Raw genomic sequence first — 15,924 nt, 5'->3', positions numbered from 1 at the left:
TATTGCGCATCACTCCTTTCTTTTTTCACTCTCTTCTTTGGGACCCCTCCCCATGCAGCTTTCCCCACACACAAGCAGCAGGCTGCATGGGAATCTTCCACTCAACTTGTCCGACGTGAGAAAGAAGACGCGTATAGGTAAGAATTTGCTGAATGTTCTTATCTGGACCGCAGAGGAGGAATATGCACGCAAAATGGGGTGACGTCAGCTTGGAGGCCACTTGTGCGTAAAAGCGCACATCCATTGCGCACTTATTAGTTTAATTTATTACTAATTATTTTGGCAACCGGAATTGGCCTCGTATTTGATTATTTGTGATGATTTATGGGTGTTTAGAGACCCCCCCCCAGGCCTTGGATGAATTACACGCACATAGTCAAGGACACGCACACAAGCGCGCACACGGCCTCCATTTTGTGTGTATGACATCACCACCCTCAGTGTTGTGTTTTATTGATGATTTTTTTAAATTTATTTTTCATCTAAAATAATATCTAGTAATTGTTTAACGGGTATGTGTATTTTCCTGAGGATGTTTTCTTTTGCGGTTTCATAGTCCTGCCTTTTATTTCACCTGTTTTTTTCCCCTCACTGTTTATGATTCTATTTTGTACATGCCTCCTTTTTGTTTTTGGTGTCATTCTACTGTTGAGGACTAGATGGTGACACTTTTTAATAATATGGCACAAAAATTGGAAGAAGGAAAATAGGAAGTACTTTCATCTTAGCCTCGTTGTTTGCCAAAGCTGATTCAATGTCAATCTCCTCCAATTCTGCTTTGTGTGTATTCAGAAAGCAACAACTGTAAGTTCAAGTTACAATGTCCATCTTTTGAAAGTGATTGATGTTTATTGACATATATTGTGCCGGAACAAATTGGTTTGGACAAATATGGAATTTGTTTCTTTTAAACACAGAGAGCTGGTACACTGTTACACTGTGTTTGCTCTTGCTCTATTGGATGCTTTGAAATGTGTTCTTTTCCAAGTGTGTTTGAAGACAAAGAAATTCAGGCGTTGTAAATGCTGTTAAAATTTGCCTAGGGCGGATTTATATGGGATATTTCTATATTGGGAGGTAGTGGTGAGGGGCGAGTATTATTTTAATTGTAGTCCCTCGTTACTTTTTTTAAACCTAACTGAATGATAACCCAATGTAAAAAAAAATTCATTGGCTGAGCGACTTTTTGAATCCATCGTGGCTGCTTATGGAATTTTTCTAGCGGCATAAATAATGGATGCAAAGAGTGCAACAACATCGTAACAAGACGCTTCCTGCCCTACTCATTTTTTTCCCCCCCTTGCTGTTGTTTCTTTGGCCTTGTGGATGTGGGCTCAACCGATCTGACGATAGCAGGACGTTGTCGTGACAACGGCTGATAGCTACCAATTGTGTTGATAAGAAGAAGGGAGATGCACCGAGCTTTTCTTCGTGCGGCGTACACGTCAGGGTGGGCAGGGAATTTCATTAAAAAAAGATGATAAGACAAAAGATGATGTATTCAAATATAGCGAGGCTTTTAAAAGGAGACGTTTGTAAAGTCTTCCTCGGAGCCTCGTGACTTTCTTGATGTCAAGAAACGAGAGCATGTAAAAAAGAAGGAAACGAAATGAAAAGACTCACTGGCACAGTTTCAGAAAAGCATTTGCTTAAAAAGGTATGTCATGTTTTGAATATTTACCATTGTCCTGTCTTATAGACCATGACTAGTCAAGCGGAGAAGATTTTGGCCCAGAAGAAGGAGGCTATCGAGGCGGCCATGGAGATGTTGGAGCGTGGCGCCGAGGTTGTGGCCAGCGCGGTGGGAGAACTTTTCCCGCTGTGCCAGGCCGCCGCTCCGGTTCTGCGTCTAGCCCTGGACAATGTCCGGAGTAAGGAGGTCTTCTATGTTAAGGAGCAGTTCCTGACAGTCCGCAACAGTCTGGACCTCCTGTCGGGCCAGCTGGAGGACATCGACTGCGAGATCAAGAAGGCCCGGCTGGACTCGCAGTACTTTGCCGTGGAGGAGAACCTGCGCAATCAGTTCAGGAAGTACATGGACATCATTGAAGCCAAGCCGCAGTTCCGTGAGGTCAAGACCAAACTGTTCCTGGAGCATTTCTCCAGGAGTGGCGGCGAAAAGAATCTTTTTGTGCTCTACCATGCACTCATGGGGGACAGCAGCTTTGGAGAGTCCATTCTGGACGTGGTGGAAAGGTACGCTCACTTTGAGGGACCGAGCGCTTCATCGGGCCGATACAAAAGATTAGCTCGTAGCTCAGAAGGTGGTGCTGATGTAATGTGTTTCCAGGTACGTCTCCAGGAACCGCCGCCTCCTGGAGGACTTTTGCGTGCGCATGAAGGAGCTCCTCTGCCTCGGCCTCATCGCTCTGATGGGATACACGGCCTTGACCCAAAACCATCAGGAAGAAGATGACAAAATCCAAGACTGGAGCCGCAAGATGGATGAGATCGAGCTCCGCATGAAGATCACCATCCAGTCCTGCGTGGACGCCTTTGCGGAGCAGGCCAAAATGGACACCCAGCACCTGCTCCAGGAGAAGCAGATCGACAGTCTCCAGGAGACCAGCCAGCAGCTCCTGGACTTCCTGGTCAAGAAATACGACTGGGTGAGCTGGTCGGTGCGCCTCATCAACCATTCGGGGAGCACCTACCGCAACTGGAGGGCTGGTGAGCGCTTCCACCATGTGGTGGGACGCAACTGGTTTGAGGTTCTACAGGTCAACAACATCAACCTGGTGGTGTCCTTCAGTAGCAGACCCCAGACGGTGCCCAGGGACGCCATATTGGAGATGATGGAGGGTGGCGCCCGAAAGGGCAACGCCCCCACCGTGGTGGAGGTCTTGGAGAAGCAGATGAGCGGCTTTGTGGTTCACGCCGTCAGCCGCCACAAGGAGTCAGCGGCGGCGTGGAGTTTCCCAGACGATTGTCACTACTGGGAGAGGCACAAGAACGTAGCCGTGTGTGTACACGCTGACTGAAAGTCGCAAACATTCCAAAGCGAGAATTCAATCCAACCTCGAAGCGTAATTCCCCAAACTCTAACTATGACCGCTATGCCTGACACCTTCAAACCTAACCTTAATCACCTTAAACCTTATTGTAAAGCTAATCGCAAACATATCTGTGTCCCAATGTAATTTCCTATGCCAACAAAGTATTTCTGGATTGTTTTGTTCTGAGTGTAAATAAAGCAAGCGCATGGTAAGCATTGAATGGGTTTTGCGTCTTGCCAGCGGACAAGTCGTTTATGGATGTGGCCAAGTGGTTAATTTAATAGGCTGCTCCTTTTTTCGCAGCATAAATGTGATTGACGCTGCAACGTTAGCATCTGCGGCCGCTAATTGAATTCCCCTTCGCACCCGAGTCAGCATTTCCCAGACCGCAGCGCTCTAATCGCCCCGCAGGCGAGTAGCAAAGTGCTTGGCTGAGCATGTGTAGCGCTCATTTCCCAGACGTTGCTCCCAGTCTTATGCGGGCCTGCCTGACTGTAAAACGGAAAAATGAGCAGGTGCGTTCATAGGACGCTTTCAGTTTCATCTATCTATCTATCTATCTATCTATCTATCTATCTATCTATCTATCTATCTATCTATCTATCTATCTATCTATCTATCTATCTATCTATCTATCTATCTATCTATCTATCTATCTATCTATCTATCTATCTATCTATCTATCTATCTATCTATCTATCTATCTATCTATCTATCTATCTATCTATCTATCTATCTATCTATCTATCTATCTAATTTTCTTTTTTTTTTATACAAATAGGAAAATTGCACTGTTTTGTGTTTGTGTTTTCTTTCGTGGTGAATTCTTTCCATGTGTTTTTCAAATGTGCATATCGTGGCAGCAAATTGATGAGCGGCTTTGCGGCGTTTTGTCAAAGGTAGGAAATATTGATCGGAGACGCTCTTCCTTTCCTCCTCCTCGTTAAAAAGCCTCGCGCCAGCGCCGCCATGGCAACACTTGGCGCATCCTGACGGGATTTACAGGCACAACTCGATGGGAAGGCAAATTTTTTTTTTTTTCATATCAACCGGTTCTTATCACAATTTTTTCATGTCGTTTTTAAACTGTTAGGAAAGAAAACAGCAGTATTTCAACTTTTTATAAACTTTTGCAGTACTGTAAATAAAAATGAAAACACGAATATAGAAAAGTATTAGTTTATTCATAAAATAAGTGTCTTTGAGGGTGCAATGTTCACTTCCGTCCAGCAGAAGGTAGCATTGGCCGCCTTACGGGTCGCGCGCTTTCAAATAGCGAAGAAGATTCACACCTGGTTTGTATAGAGGCCAATTTCTGTGTTTTTGATTGTGTTTGACAGATTAGACATGAAAAAAAAAAAGTGAAACATGCTTTCTGCAGAGGCCAAAGGTCGACTCTTACTCCCTGCCTGTTGTCACGGACGTTTCCGGCATTTTGAAGGCGTATCACCGCGACCCACCTCGGCCTTACAACTGGAAGTCGTCAAAAAGTGTCGCCCGATTGATTGGAGATTTTGGACTTCGGAACAGGCAGGAAGTCAACCAGCCCTCATTTTTAGAAAAAAAAAAGAATGACTCAATGTGCAGGACCAGACAAAAGCCAATATCAATATTTCATAAGCGAAATGAAAGAGCAGGTCGATGCTTGGCTCCTCTAGACTCAGGATAGCCTAATAAGGCATCCATCCTGCACTTTGACTGATCCAATTGGATAAAGAGCCTTCAAGTCATACGGAGTCTTCTACAAAGGGGGAGGACAAGTAGAGCCCCCTGGTGGTGACAAATTGTTTACAGGTAAGAGAGAAAGAATCATGGCATAATAAGCGAACTGTGTGCGTGCGATAACCTGATGCATGTATCTTGCTCCATCTGCCTCATATAACTCATAAAGTAACTGTAATTTAGTTACTTTTAAATTAAATTGCGTTTTAAAGGTGTCAGCAGGGATAGGTGTCGGAGTAAAAATGAGTACTGTATCATAGTAGTAACAGTAACCAATAATGTGATTACTGTTTTGTAATTGGGTTACTATGATCCGTGTGATCCATCTGTGTATGTATAAAATCTGTAAATCTAGTAGGCCTATGTGGAATCGTCAGGAATATAAACACTTGTACACTATGTAATTTGAGTGCTGAAATGTGAAAATGTTTTTATCGAAATAAGTGTATATCCATTATCGCAACTGTACACGCACACACACACAGCAAAGCGTGAGAAACAGGAAGTGAAGGAGAACTTTAGCAGGCCAAGACCTCCACTGGGATAATCTTCCTTCTCTCAGCCAATCAGATGCAGACTTACGTTTAGTCATCGGTCAGCTTGGGGGCAAATTCCAGAAGGCCGCCCCCACACCCGAAACTGCATTCTAACATGTTTTTCGTCGAAATATTTACAAATTGAACCTGAGAAAATGTTGATGTTTTATTTCAAACAAAGACAGTGAAGTTACAGGCGTGATTTTAAGAAGAACGCAACAACTGAAAAAATAAAAGCCGTCAAACGCCAATTAGACAAAACTAGTATCATGGCGTTGTTTGCGTGCATTTTGTTTTTAGACGATGGGGACATTTTGCTGACTCGCGCGTGTATCTCAGCATCTCGGGCAGCGGAAAATAAATAATCTCCCATGGATGTCACGAAGCAGCACATGGGCCAATAAGGATAATTGGATCGTGTGCCCCGCCGGCGCTGCAAGAAAGCGGGCTCAGCGGCGGGCAATCGATAGCGCTTCCCTCCCGGCTTTTTATCTCTTTCCTCTCCCGTCGCTTGCTATTGACCCGAGATAGTGACGGATGAGCGGAGGCGGCGCGGGAAGCGGTCCTACCGCTTGTCCTCCCTCTCGTCCTCCACTGACCCCTGCGGGCCAGACATGTCACAGCGCGGCCCGGAAACATCTGCAGCAACATCCTGGGGAGGTATCTGTTGAAAAATGTATTTCTCGCGGACGAAATGTTCCACGCCCCAAGTATGGAAGAAGGGTGTGCGACTTGTGCAAGCTGCAGGGCGTCCTGGCTTTTCCGACCTACCAAAATGTGCTTTTTGTTGTTGTCATTGTTGGGCCACGTATTCAAGGGAAGGAAATTTGAAGCACCTGTCACAGCCTTGTATTCATTTTTTTCCCCCTTACTGCAGCCGCAAACTGGTTTGTCCCGTCCGTTATTCGCAATGGTAAGCTAATATTGGTGCTTCATCCTTGTGCGCCTTGTTTGCACAGATGTATTCCCACAGGCGTTATGCGAAATGCGCCTATGACATTGGCACCTGGCACACCTGAAAGAAACACAACCATGAGAAATCGTCCAGCGAGGTTAAAAAGAACAGCCTACTAGAATGGCGACACTATTCGTTGACTGGTGGCAGGTGCATGCTGATTCATATTTGACAAGACTGAATGTGATCGGTTCCATCCGAACAGGCAGCTTTGAGAGGGTGTGTCGACTTATGCAACCACATTGTCTCACTTCTTTTCTGAGGAGAGTGGCACTTTGCGGGAAACATTAGACGCTGGCCAAGGTCAGAGAGATAAAAGCCAGTCAATTTGGTCTTCATGTCACTTCAACAAAGCAAAGTGGCTCTGACGGAAAAAAAAAGATTTCATTTTCAAAAGGTCTATTTTGTGAAAACATACAGCCATGTCATCGTCAAATCAATTTAAACACAATGAAACCCTTTTTGCTTTGTTCAGTGCAGCCCTTCTGCTTTGTGCGCCTTGGCCACCAGGGGGCAAAAGAATGCAGACATCCAAAGGTCAGATTGGCCTCCACGACGGACCGTTTCGGGACCGGGAGCCATATGTTTCACACCCTGTTCCAAATTCAAATTTGCCTGTTACCTGTGTAACTTGTCCGTGATGCGTGACGTGATGTGCAGCCGCGCCGCGCCTGTCACGGCGCGCTGACACGGACAAACGTGGCCTTTCATCTGGCCGCCATGCTGCCTTCCGGCCTCGCAAATTTATGCCTTTGGGGCCGAATGTCTGCTCTTTGCAAACTTGTGGGCTCAAGTTGGTGGGAGTGGGTGCGGTTGCTATGGCAACAAGCCCCTAGCTACAACAAGGCTGGTTTTGTCTTGGGGACAACCGGTTCCCTTTTTACTTCCCCTTTCTCACTTTTTGCCCCCCCCCCAATCTCTCTCTCTCTCTCTCTCTCTCTCTCTCTCTCTCTCTCTCTCTCTCTCTCTCTCTCTCTCTCTCTCTCTCTCTATCTCTCACTGGGTGTTTCTCCCAGCATGTCCCGGCATGGGAGGAGTGTTTACAGGATGTTATCTCTTTCTTTCCCAGTGTGCCTCACGGTCCGTCCATCCGTCTGGAATGCTGGCAAATGATAGAGGAGTTCCACAGGGGGCGTGACTAGAGGCATCGAGGCTGAGAGAGAAGGGGAGGGGGAGTGGGGGGCGAGAATGCATAAATAGATGGTGCGAGCGGAGACTGGCGCTTGCATTCCCAGCTGGACAAGTTGGACAGAGTCTGAAGGTGAGCCCGGCTTTAATTCTCCATAAATGCCTCGAAAAGCAAAATAACATTTGGATCAAAGAAAGACAAGAATCGAAGCCGCTTGTTGTGTATTGTGATCGTTCAGGTCCAACATTTGAAGGTGAGCTTGGCTTCAATTGCACTTTGGTTGAAAGAAAAGAAAAGAAGGGGAAAAAAGGAAAGAATTAGAATTGCTCGTTGTTTTGACAGTGAAATATGATTGTATTTTGACTTTTCAACTTGAGGATTTGAATGTCACCTTAATGAACTGCCTCAGAGCTAACACTTTACATAAAAATGAGTCAAATGAGAAGAACCCATTTTGTGCTTGATCATTCAAGTTGGCGATTATTTGAATGTAATCTTGGATTTGATTCTCTAGTAAAGAACACTTGAGAACATTTTTCGATAAAAGAAAATGAAGTGCACATTTCAAGCACCTTTTTGAAAGAATGAAAGTGAAATTGAATGACTGAAGGCCTTGTTTTGCTCTTCCGATGCATTTTGAATAATCCAATTTGAAGGTATGCTCAGCTTTAAGCCTTCATTAATTTAAAGCATTGAGGAAAAAAAAGCAAGACTCTCTCTTGCACTGCAGACGCATTGAGACCGCTCAAGGTCCACTTGGCTTTGGTTTCACTCTTTAACCGAAAAGCAAGTGAAAAAATCAAATTGGCCAGTCAAGTTGTTTGGATGGTGCTGTTGTCACGCATGACGCGACGTGCCGTCAAGTGACCCGGAATGTTCCATTTGATTCGTCTTGCGCCTGCTAATCGATCGTTCTGCGTTTGAGCGCAAAGAAAGGCCATTTTGTGTTGCTGCTGTTGTTGAAAAGCAGGACAAATCTTCGGCTGGCGTCGTCAAGGCCGCAGTAGAGGGGGGATGGGGAGGAGGGGTAGATGGGCCTCGCCCTCGGGAAAAAAATCAACCTTATGTGTGTGTGAGCCAAACTTTGGATAAAAACGCTACACAGTGCGTCATTTGGGGGCACACATGGCGATAAGGACAAGGTTGCTCAAGTGCGCTGCCGAAGGCTTTTCATTAGCCAGGCTTGGGTGTGCCTTTTTTCCGCCTTCTCCAGGGAGTCCAACTTAGATCATCTCCCCGGTGTCTTTTGTCCTGCCGACACAATACGTGACGTGTCGGCGCCGTAAAATCCCCCTGCTTGTTTCTTCCACTGTCAGCATCTGCGCTTGCTCTGGCTGGCCGCCATTTTTAGACAAGTCCAACTAAATGAGCAATCCCAAAGCATTGATGGGATTCGTGTGTGTGCGTGTGTGTGTGTGTGTGTGTGTGTGTGCAGCCGTGAGGGTGCGGCATTGTGAAGACGCGTGCAGACGTGTCGGGACAAGGTTTGGGTCCTGCCAGGGACTTTGGCGAGCTTTTTGAAGAAAACGTGAGCGCCCATTTTGGTGTCTGGAGCGGCCATCCACTGATCAATTGTAGAATTGAACAAGCCGGCACATATTCAAGACACCAGGCTAGTTTTTGCGTTGTGCTCGGGAAAGTGTCCGAAAATGTCTTCTTTAAGGGTGTCTGTCCCTCCATGTCTCCTTTCAGGCTGTGGCGGAATCATTTTATCAAGTGGCTGTGAAATTGCGCAACCATGGACAGCGTGGCCAACTGGCTGGTGGACAACAAGGACAAGATTGAGAAAGGGGTGAACATCATGGGGCAAGCGTCAGAGGTCCTGGCCGCCACGGTGGGCCAGCTGCACCCCATCCTGGAGGCCGTTTTCGTGGCCTCGGCCGAGATCCTCAGCAACCCGGAGGGCAAGGAGGCCGTCTACTTGAGACAGAAGATCGAGCAGGTCAACCAGAAGCTGGTGGGCATCCAGAGCGACATCGACCAGATCGCCCTGGAGCTGCAGAGGACGTCCATGAACAAGCAGAACTTCGACCGTGAGGCGCACATACTGGGCCAGTACGAAAAGTTCCAGGAGTTCATCAACGCCAAGCCCAGCATGAAGGAGAAGAAGAAGGAGAAGTTCATCAAGTATTACGAGAACACGGAGGCCGACTTGAACTTGGACGCCCTCTACAACGACGTCACGGGGGAGAACACGGCCGGCGACCCCATGCTGGACACGGTGGTTGACACGGAGCAGAGGAGCCGCAGGGCGGTGGAGGACTTCTGCGCTCGGCTCAAGAAGCTCTTTGTGATGGGCCTCATCGCCATCATGGGCTACGCCGCCCTTCGAGAAGGCCCGGTGGAAACGGGCCTGACGACCAAGTGGCACGAGCGGATGGAGGATGTGGAGAAGCGCATGAAAGCGGCCGTGGACCACTGCACGGAGACCTTCGTGGACCAGGCCAAGCTGGACCTGGAGGAAGCACTCAAAGAGAAGGCCTCCTGCGCGGTCAGCGAGGACTTGACGCGTTCGCTGCTCTCGGCGCTGGTCAAGAAGTACGACTGGGTCAACTGGTCGGTGCGCGCCTTCAACAGCCGCGAGCGCATCTTCTTCTACAACTGGCTGGCGGGACGCAAGTGCCACGGCAGCGGCGGGGCCAACTGGTTCGAGCTGACCATGGACAACAAGGTCAAGGTGGTGGTGTCCTTCTGCGTGGACCCGCCGCCCATCGACAAGACTCGCATCTACGAGCAGATCGAGCAGCAGCGGCTGAAGGGCAACATGATGGCTGTGGCCCTGACGCTCAACCGCTGCTTCCCTGACTGCCTGGTGCACGCTGTCAGCCACTACAAGGAGGTGGTGGAGTCCAACAACTTCAACGTGGAGTCCTACTACTACGCCAGGCACAAGCGGGCCTTCCTCTGCATCCACCCGCAGTAGAGCCGTGCTGATGTGATGGAATATCTGAACTGGCAGGGGGACATATGATGGAAAATGCACATTTTATTTGTCGACTCAGTGTTTGTTGCCGTATGGATTTCTTCTTTTCTTTTTGGGTAGAGAATGTGGTCCACTTTTTTTGGTTTTCACAAATGCATATGAACAAGTGTCAGATTGCCGATAAGCGCAAGCAAAAAGATGGCGCCGGTCGGCTTCACCGTGTCGGCAAAGATGAGCATGTTTGAGCTTTGCAAAAGTAACTGAGCAGCAGCGAGCCAGGCGGCCTGTTTGCGTAAACGCTCCCGTTGTGTAAGACGGAGATGAGCACACATTGTAACTGATTTTTATTTTTGGCAACAATCTGACGTGCTTGTATCACTGTGATGTTTGTTCTCTTGTCAATGTTCTAAATGTTGCCTTTTTGTCTTTTTGCAGGGTCATGTTTTGAAATTGGCAAAAAAAGAATGCAATGTACCGAATCTGCGTGAAAATAAATGTACGTTAAAAATATTTCTAATTTGTCATTTGATGTTCAAGAGCAAAATGTTGGATGGTGACAACTCTTTGGACATGCGTCTTTCAGGCTTCAGCTATCATGTGCTTCAGACCAGCCTTCTCTGTTTGCTGTGTCAACATTACTCGCGTCCGTTTCTTACCTAAAGCCATTTAGTGTAGAGGGGGGATGGGGAGGAGGGGTAGATGGGCCTCGCCCTCGGAAAAAAAATCAACCTTACGTGTGTGTGAGCCAAACTTCGGATAAAAACGCTACACAGTGCGTCATTTGGGGGCACACATGGCGATAAGGACAAGGTTGCTCAAGTGCGCTGCCGAAGGTTTTTCATTACCATACCTGCCCACAAGACAGGGAGGGGCTGCTTGCTAAACCATGAAGGTCAGCTATCAGACATCTCCTGAAATGAAGCCCCCAAACGACATTAAGATTGTTTACTGTTTGGAGAAATTCAGGGAGAACTCCTTTGTCCTTTTTTATCTGTTGGTAGTATAAACACACAGCTGGTTTGCAACCAGGCCTAAGAATTCAAAACTAAAAAAAACAAAATGTGCCCGGGGCCTTAAATAGGCGTTAAGAAACATTAAATGGAGTCCAATTTCAAAGTTATGAGATGTCACAGACAGGGAGTCACAAGAGGGATACTTCAGGCTATATTATAATTAAACTTCGATTAATAATTTCGAATGAAACTTTCACCTTATGTACAATTTAAAAAAAACAAATTGGGCAAAGTCCACATTTCTTTCCGTTTCAATGTACAGCTGTTGTGAAAGCGTCGGCTATCTACGCGATCCATGAAGGGCCAACGCGTTTTTAGTTTACCAAGTGGGTGGAGAGCCGCTTGGGATGACGTCACTTAGTGGTACCTCCCAAAACGGGTGTGCCTAGATCACGTGACCAGAACACGGAAGCACACCGAAGCGGAACTTTTTGACGTCTGCTGTCTTTGAAACTTTTTTTCATTTCTTTTAGTTGAGGTGAGTAATACGAAATCACCAATTTAGTAAATATTATCCCGCCTCAGATTTCTGTTGAGCTGGTTGAGCTCTTCAAACCGACTGTTTCGTTCTCATGTTACTTGTCAATGAGTGCTGCGTTCCCGAAGCTTTGTGCCTTCTGAAAAAAATATGTTGGAGTGGCGTCTTTTGCGATTGTTAAGTGGTAAAAGTCAGCATATTAACAGTAGAACGAGATAAAGTGTTGAGTCCAACTTTTCTGGGCGTTGGTCGCATGAGCGCTTGGTCGTGACGTCACTAACCGGTTTTTGGTGCTTGAGTTTTGCGTTGATTTTGCTCGTGGGCGGTTTGAGCAATCTTGTTAACGTGGCTGCCTTGTTTGTCTCAGCTTGTCGATCGATGGCTTGGCTGGCCATTATGAGAGCTCATTAACGGGCTGTTGGCTTTCAGCTCTCCCATAAGTGCCCTCACGATTGGAGATTGTTTTGTAGGCTGTGGACACTTGAACAATCTTGCACGCAACATGCACCATTACGACGTTTCTGGAACACGCACATGTTGTATGTTTTGACATTTACATTTGAAACAACGCAAAGAATGACCCGTGGCCAGTTCTTAAGGTACACTTAATGCCCACGTCACGCTAAAATGTTGTTTATTTTATTTATTCTATTTATTTTTTGTTTTATGCACTGATCGGTTGGCATTTTTTAATTTATGTGTGACAATGACAATAAAGATCTATTCTATCCTATTCTACTGTTATCTTCATAGGCCTCCGACCGGGCTTTGTTTCAAATATTTTGTCCCTCTCGCGTTTTAAAGTAGTTGCAAAATTCAGCAAATCTTTTTTGGCTTCAAAACATTATGTAATTCAATTGAACCCACAGCCAGCCAAGAAAGTAGACGTGGAAAATACTTAAAAAATTAAAAATCAATCTTCTGAAACTACTGAACACATTTTCAGGTTCTTTCTCATTTAATAAGCAAGCACTTTTAATTGTTAAATGTTTTTTAAACAGTTTTAATAACAGCACGATCTGATGGGAGATGAAAAAACAACCAGCTGGGTGCTGCTGTCCGTCAGAAATCCCCTGGAGCAACGTGGGCAGACGGGTTATTTTCCATTCCCTGGTTACCGTGGCAACCTGCACCTTTTGCTCCAGAGAGTTTGACCTCCTCTTTCTCGTTAATCTCATCCTCGCCCGCTTGCTTGTATAGAGGGGACATTTTGATATCCTTTTAATGTGTACTCAATAAAGCGGCCGAGGGAGAAGCCGCAACATTTTATTGAGAATCTCCGGGGCAAATGTTTAAAAAAAAAAATAGTGCAATCAACAGGCCTTCAATGTGAGGAATGACTTCAGTCTTTGGATATTTTGTTCTCCGATAGAAGCACGGCGACAGCGGAGATGGCCGAGCAGTTGCAGAGGCTCGTGGCGGAGAAGAAGGACATGGTGGAGACGGTGATGGAGGCCTTCGAGCAGGGCGCCGAGGTCGTGGCCGGCATCGTGGGCGACATCTTCCCGATCTTCTCCATCGCCGCTCCCATCGTCAAGTTGGCGCTGGACAATGTGGAGAGCAAGGAGGCAGCCTTCATGAAGGAGCAGTTCCAGAAGGTACGCAATCGACTGGACGCCGTCTCCGACCAGATGCGGCGCATCCACGAGGAGATCAAGAAGAGCGGCATGGACGCCACCTACTTCTCGGTGGAGGAGAACATCACCAACCAGTTCCGCAAGTACATGGACATCCTCAACGCCAAGGCCAAGTTCCGGGAAGTCAAGAAGAAGCTCTTCCTGGAGCATTTTGACAAGACTGGCGGCGACAAGAACCTGCACGTTCTCTACAACGCCGTGACGGGCGACAACTTTTCGAGCGAGTCGGTGCTGGAGATCGTCCTCAACTACGAGGAGAAAAGCCGCCGGCCACTGGAGGATTTCTGCGCCCGGCTGAAGAAGCTCTTCTGCCTGGGACTCATCGCCCTGCAGGGCCACGCCGCCCTGAAGGGCTACGATGAAGAAGACGCTCTCCTCAAGGAGTGGGGCGAGAAGATGAAGGAGGTGCAGAAGAAGATGAACGCCGTGATCGAGGACTGTGTGGTCAGCTTCCCCAAGCAGGCCGAGCTGGACGCCCGGCGGCTGGTCCGAGACAACCCAGCGCGGAGCAACCAGCAACTGGCCGAGGCCATCGTGGCTAAGCTGAGGAGCAAGTATGACTGGGTGGGCTGGTCGGTGCGTGTCTTCAAGTCGCCCACGGGTCTCCTCGCCCCCAAGAACTTCCACAGCCCGGCGGGGAGGAGTCGCTTCCAGGTGCCCACCTCGGACAACAAACTCAACGTGGTGGTGTCCTACAGCTCCTCGCCCGAGCCGGTGGATGCTGCCCGCGTACGGGAGTTGATCCAGAGCAAGAAGAAGCTGGACGTGGTCGCCGTGGCCGAGATGCTTTTCCAGGAGGTGCCCGGCGAATGCGCTGTCCATGCCGTCAGGACCAGCAAGGATCTGGCTTGCGCCTGGAGCTTCGGCGACGAGCTGCACTACTGGGAGCAACACAAAAACATGTACGTGTGCCTTCACTCAGCCTAACGGCTGACGTCAGCGCTTGCCGCGCTTGTTCTCAGACGCACCATTTGTCCCGAGAAGCCAGTTTGACATGCGCTGGAAAGAAAAGACGCAAGTCTGCCTTTTTGTTTTGAAGTGGCCAGTTTAGGATCCAAACATCATCCCGGCGACCCCAATTTCAATTTGTCTTTTTCTGACATCATTAGCACACAGCTAACGCAACCATCGACTTATGTTGCTCTATTTTTGCTTTATTCACATTTATGTTCTGTACTTTATGAATGTATCCGCCGTGCTGTTATTCACCACTAGGATAAAAGTTTGGATTGCGTAAGAAAGTTTATCATCGGAGCATTTTTCTGTACTTTATGAATGTATCTGCCGTGCTGTTATTCACCACTAGGATCAAATTTTGGATTGCCTAAGAAAGTTTATTATTGGAGCATTTTTCCTCATATTTACCAAAGATGTTTCTATAGAGCGTATTTCATTACAGTGGGATGATGTTATTCTGATAGAATTATCAAAATAAACATCAAAATACAGATCTTTTTTTGGGAGCTGTGGATTTAAATCGCAGAATTTGTCCCGCTCGCATTTTCCAGGAGTAGCAAAAGGATATTTTAGTGAGCGGGGAACCACCCTTCCTGCCCTATAATCACGTGGTTGCGACTTTTCTATCTTTGGCGCAAAACGGCGCGCGTTATTTTCAAACAGCGCAGAAGAAAACAAGTCGCAACCAACACGCGTTCAAATGGCAAAAGAGCAAATTCAAAACAAAACATTTGGGTAACCCTCTTTTGACCGCGCATCTTCTGTTTAAATTTTTTTGCGTCCATTTTGTGTCAGTTAAACATGTCGGATGCAAATATTTTCTATCTCTCCGCCCATAGTTGTGTTTTACGGCGCAGACTAAGCGGACATTGGTGATGTTGAATAGGTGCCGTGGTGCCTTCCATTTGAGCGCACAGTCGGCGCATTGAGCCGTCGCCACTCGTCAGGTGACGGCAAGAACGTGGACAAACATCACGAGCGACGGGTCGCCCATTGTGCCGAAGCTGCCCCGCCTCGGACTAACCTCCCGCTCGGCTAATTCCAACGCAATGGACTGACTTTTGTGTCATTTGAAATAGTTTCAGTTTGGGGGTTGTTATTGGCTGCCTTGCATGTGGGTGGAACTAAGTAAGACTGAGCAGCGTGGAAAATGATACCACATAAAGTGTGTAGGAAATTTTGGAGCTCTGTTTTAATTTGTTGTGGAAATAAGTGATCCTTGTATTACTGTTTCTCAACATGTGGCACTAAATCGCTCCATCTAGCGGTATGTGAAAGAATGACTGCATTCTGGGTAAAAAAAAAAGGTAAAGACCCAATGATTGTCACACACACACATTTGGGTGTGGTGGAATTTGTCTCAGCATGTAACCCTAACCCCAAAGGGAGCAGCAGCGGTGGCACGTCGGGGAATCATTTGGTGATTTAACCCCCCAATTCCAACCCTTAATGCTGAGTGCCAAGCAGGGAGGCAATGGGTCCCATTTATATAGTCATTGGTATGACCCGGCTGGGGTTTGAACCCACAACCTTTCAGTCTCAGGGCGGACACTCTACCACTAGGCCACTGAGCTGGTA

General features: G+C 47.2%; 3 protein-coding genes across 5 annotated transcripts; all 3 read left to right on the top strand.

The window, feature by feature from the left end:
• The first annotated feature begins 2 nt into the window (after positions 1-2).
• On the top strand, positions 3-3,216 carry LOC119135600 (protein rapunzel-like). Its single transcript, XM_037273352.1, has 3 exons — positions 3-137; positions 1,700-2,196; positions 2,291-3,216. Exons 2-3 carry the CDS (start codon positions 1,703-1,705, stop codon positions 2,979-2,981), a joined length of 1,185 nt encoding a protein of 394 aa, XP_037129247.1. The 5' UTR covers positions 3-137; positions 1,700-1,702; the 3' UTR covers positions 2,982-3,216.
• A 4,170-nt stretch (positions 3,217-7,386) lies between these two features.
• Positions 7,387-10,539, top strand: rpz5 (rapunzel 5). The gene is made up of 2 exons (XM_037273351.1): positions 7,387-7,470; positions 9,031-10,539. The coding sequence occupies exon 2, from the start codon at positions 9,077-9,079 to the stop codon at positions 10,259-10,261; it is 1,185 nt and encodes a 394-aa protein (XP_037129246.1). The 5' UTR covers positions 7,387-7,470; positions 9,031-9,076; the 3' UTR covers positions 10,262-10,539.
• rpz4 (rapunzel 4) lies at positions 7,436-14,840 on the top strand. 3 transcript variants are annotated; one of them, XR_005100578.1, is made up of 3 exons: positions 11,607-11,752; positions 13,125-14,477; positions 14,605-14,840. XR_005100578.1 is itself a non-coding variant. In XM_037273354.1 (3 exons), exon 3 carries the CDS (start codon positions 13,144-13,146, stop codon positions 14,314-14,316), a length of 1,173 nt encoding a protein of 390 aa, XP_037129249.1. In that variant the 5' UTR covers positions 11,644-11,752; positions 12,754-12,847; positions 13,125-13,143; the 3' UTR covers positions 14,317-14,840. The 3 variants fall into 3 exon arrangements, 2 of the variants coding, with proteins under 2 accessions (XP_037129248.1, XP_037129249.1); XM_037273354.1 differs by adding an exon at positions 12,754-12,847 and having other exon boundaries at positions 11,644-11,752; positions 13,125-14,840; XM_037273353.1 differs by lacking the exon at positions 11,607-11,752 and adding an exon at positions 7,436-7,591 and having other exon boundaries at positions 13,125-14,839.
• Positions 14,841-15,924: the final 1,084 nt, after the last annotated feature.

Source organism: Syngnathus acus, chromosome 16, assembly GCF_901709675.1.
Source record: "Syngnathus acus chromosome 16, fSynAcu1.2, whole genome shotgun sequence".
Lineage (NCBI taxonomy): Eukaryota > Metazoa > Chordata > Actinopteri > Syngnathiformes > Syngnathidae > Syngnathus > Syngnathus acus.
The sequence above is the reverse complement of the archived record's forward strand: the minus strand, read 5'-3'. Positions and strand labels throughout refer to the sequence as shown.

Excerpts from the sequence above, each read along its gene's own strand:
- LOC119135600 (XM_037273352.1), top strand. The coding sequence starts at position 1,703 with ATGACTAGTCAAGCGGAGAAGATTTTGGCCCAGAAGAAGGAGGCTATC. Across the intron at positions 2,197-2,290 it reads ATTCTGGACGTGGTGGAAAG|GTACGTCTCCAGGAACCGCC; the intron begins GTACGCTCACTT and ends ATGTGTTTCCAG.
- rpz5 (XM_037273351.1), top strand. The coding sequence starts at position 9,077 with ATGGACAGCGTGGCCAACTGGCTGGTGGACAACAAGGACAAGATTGAG.
- rpz4 (XM_037273354.1), top strand. The coding sequence starts at position 13,144 with ATGGCCGAGCAGTTGCAGAGGCTCGTGGCGGAGAAGAAGGACATGGTG.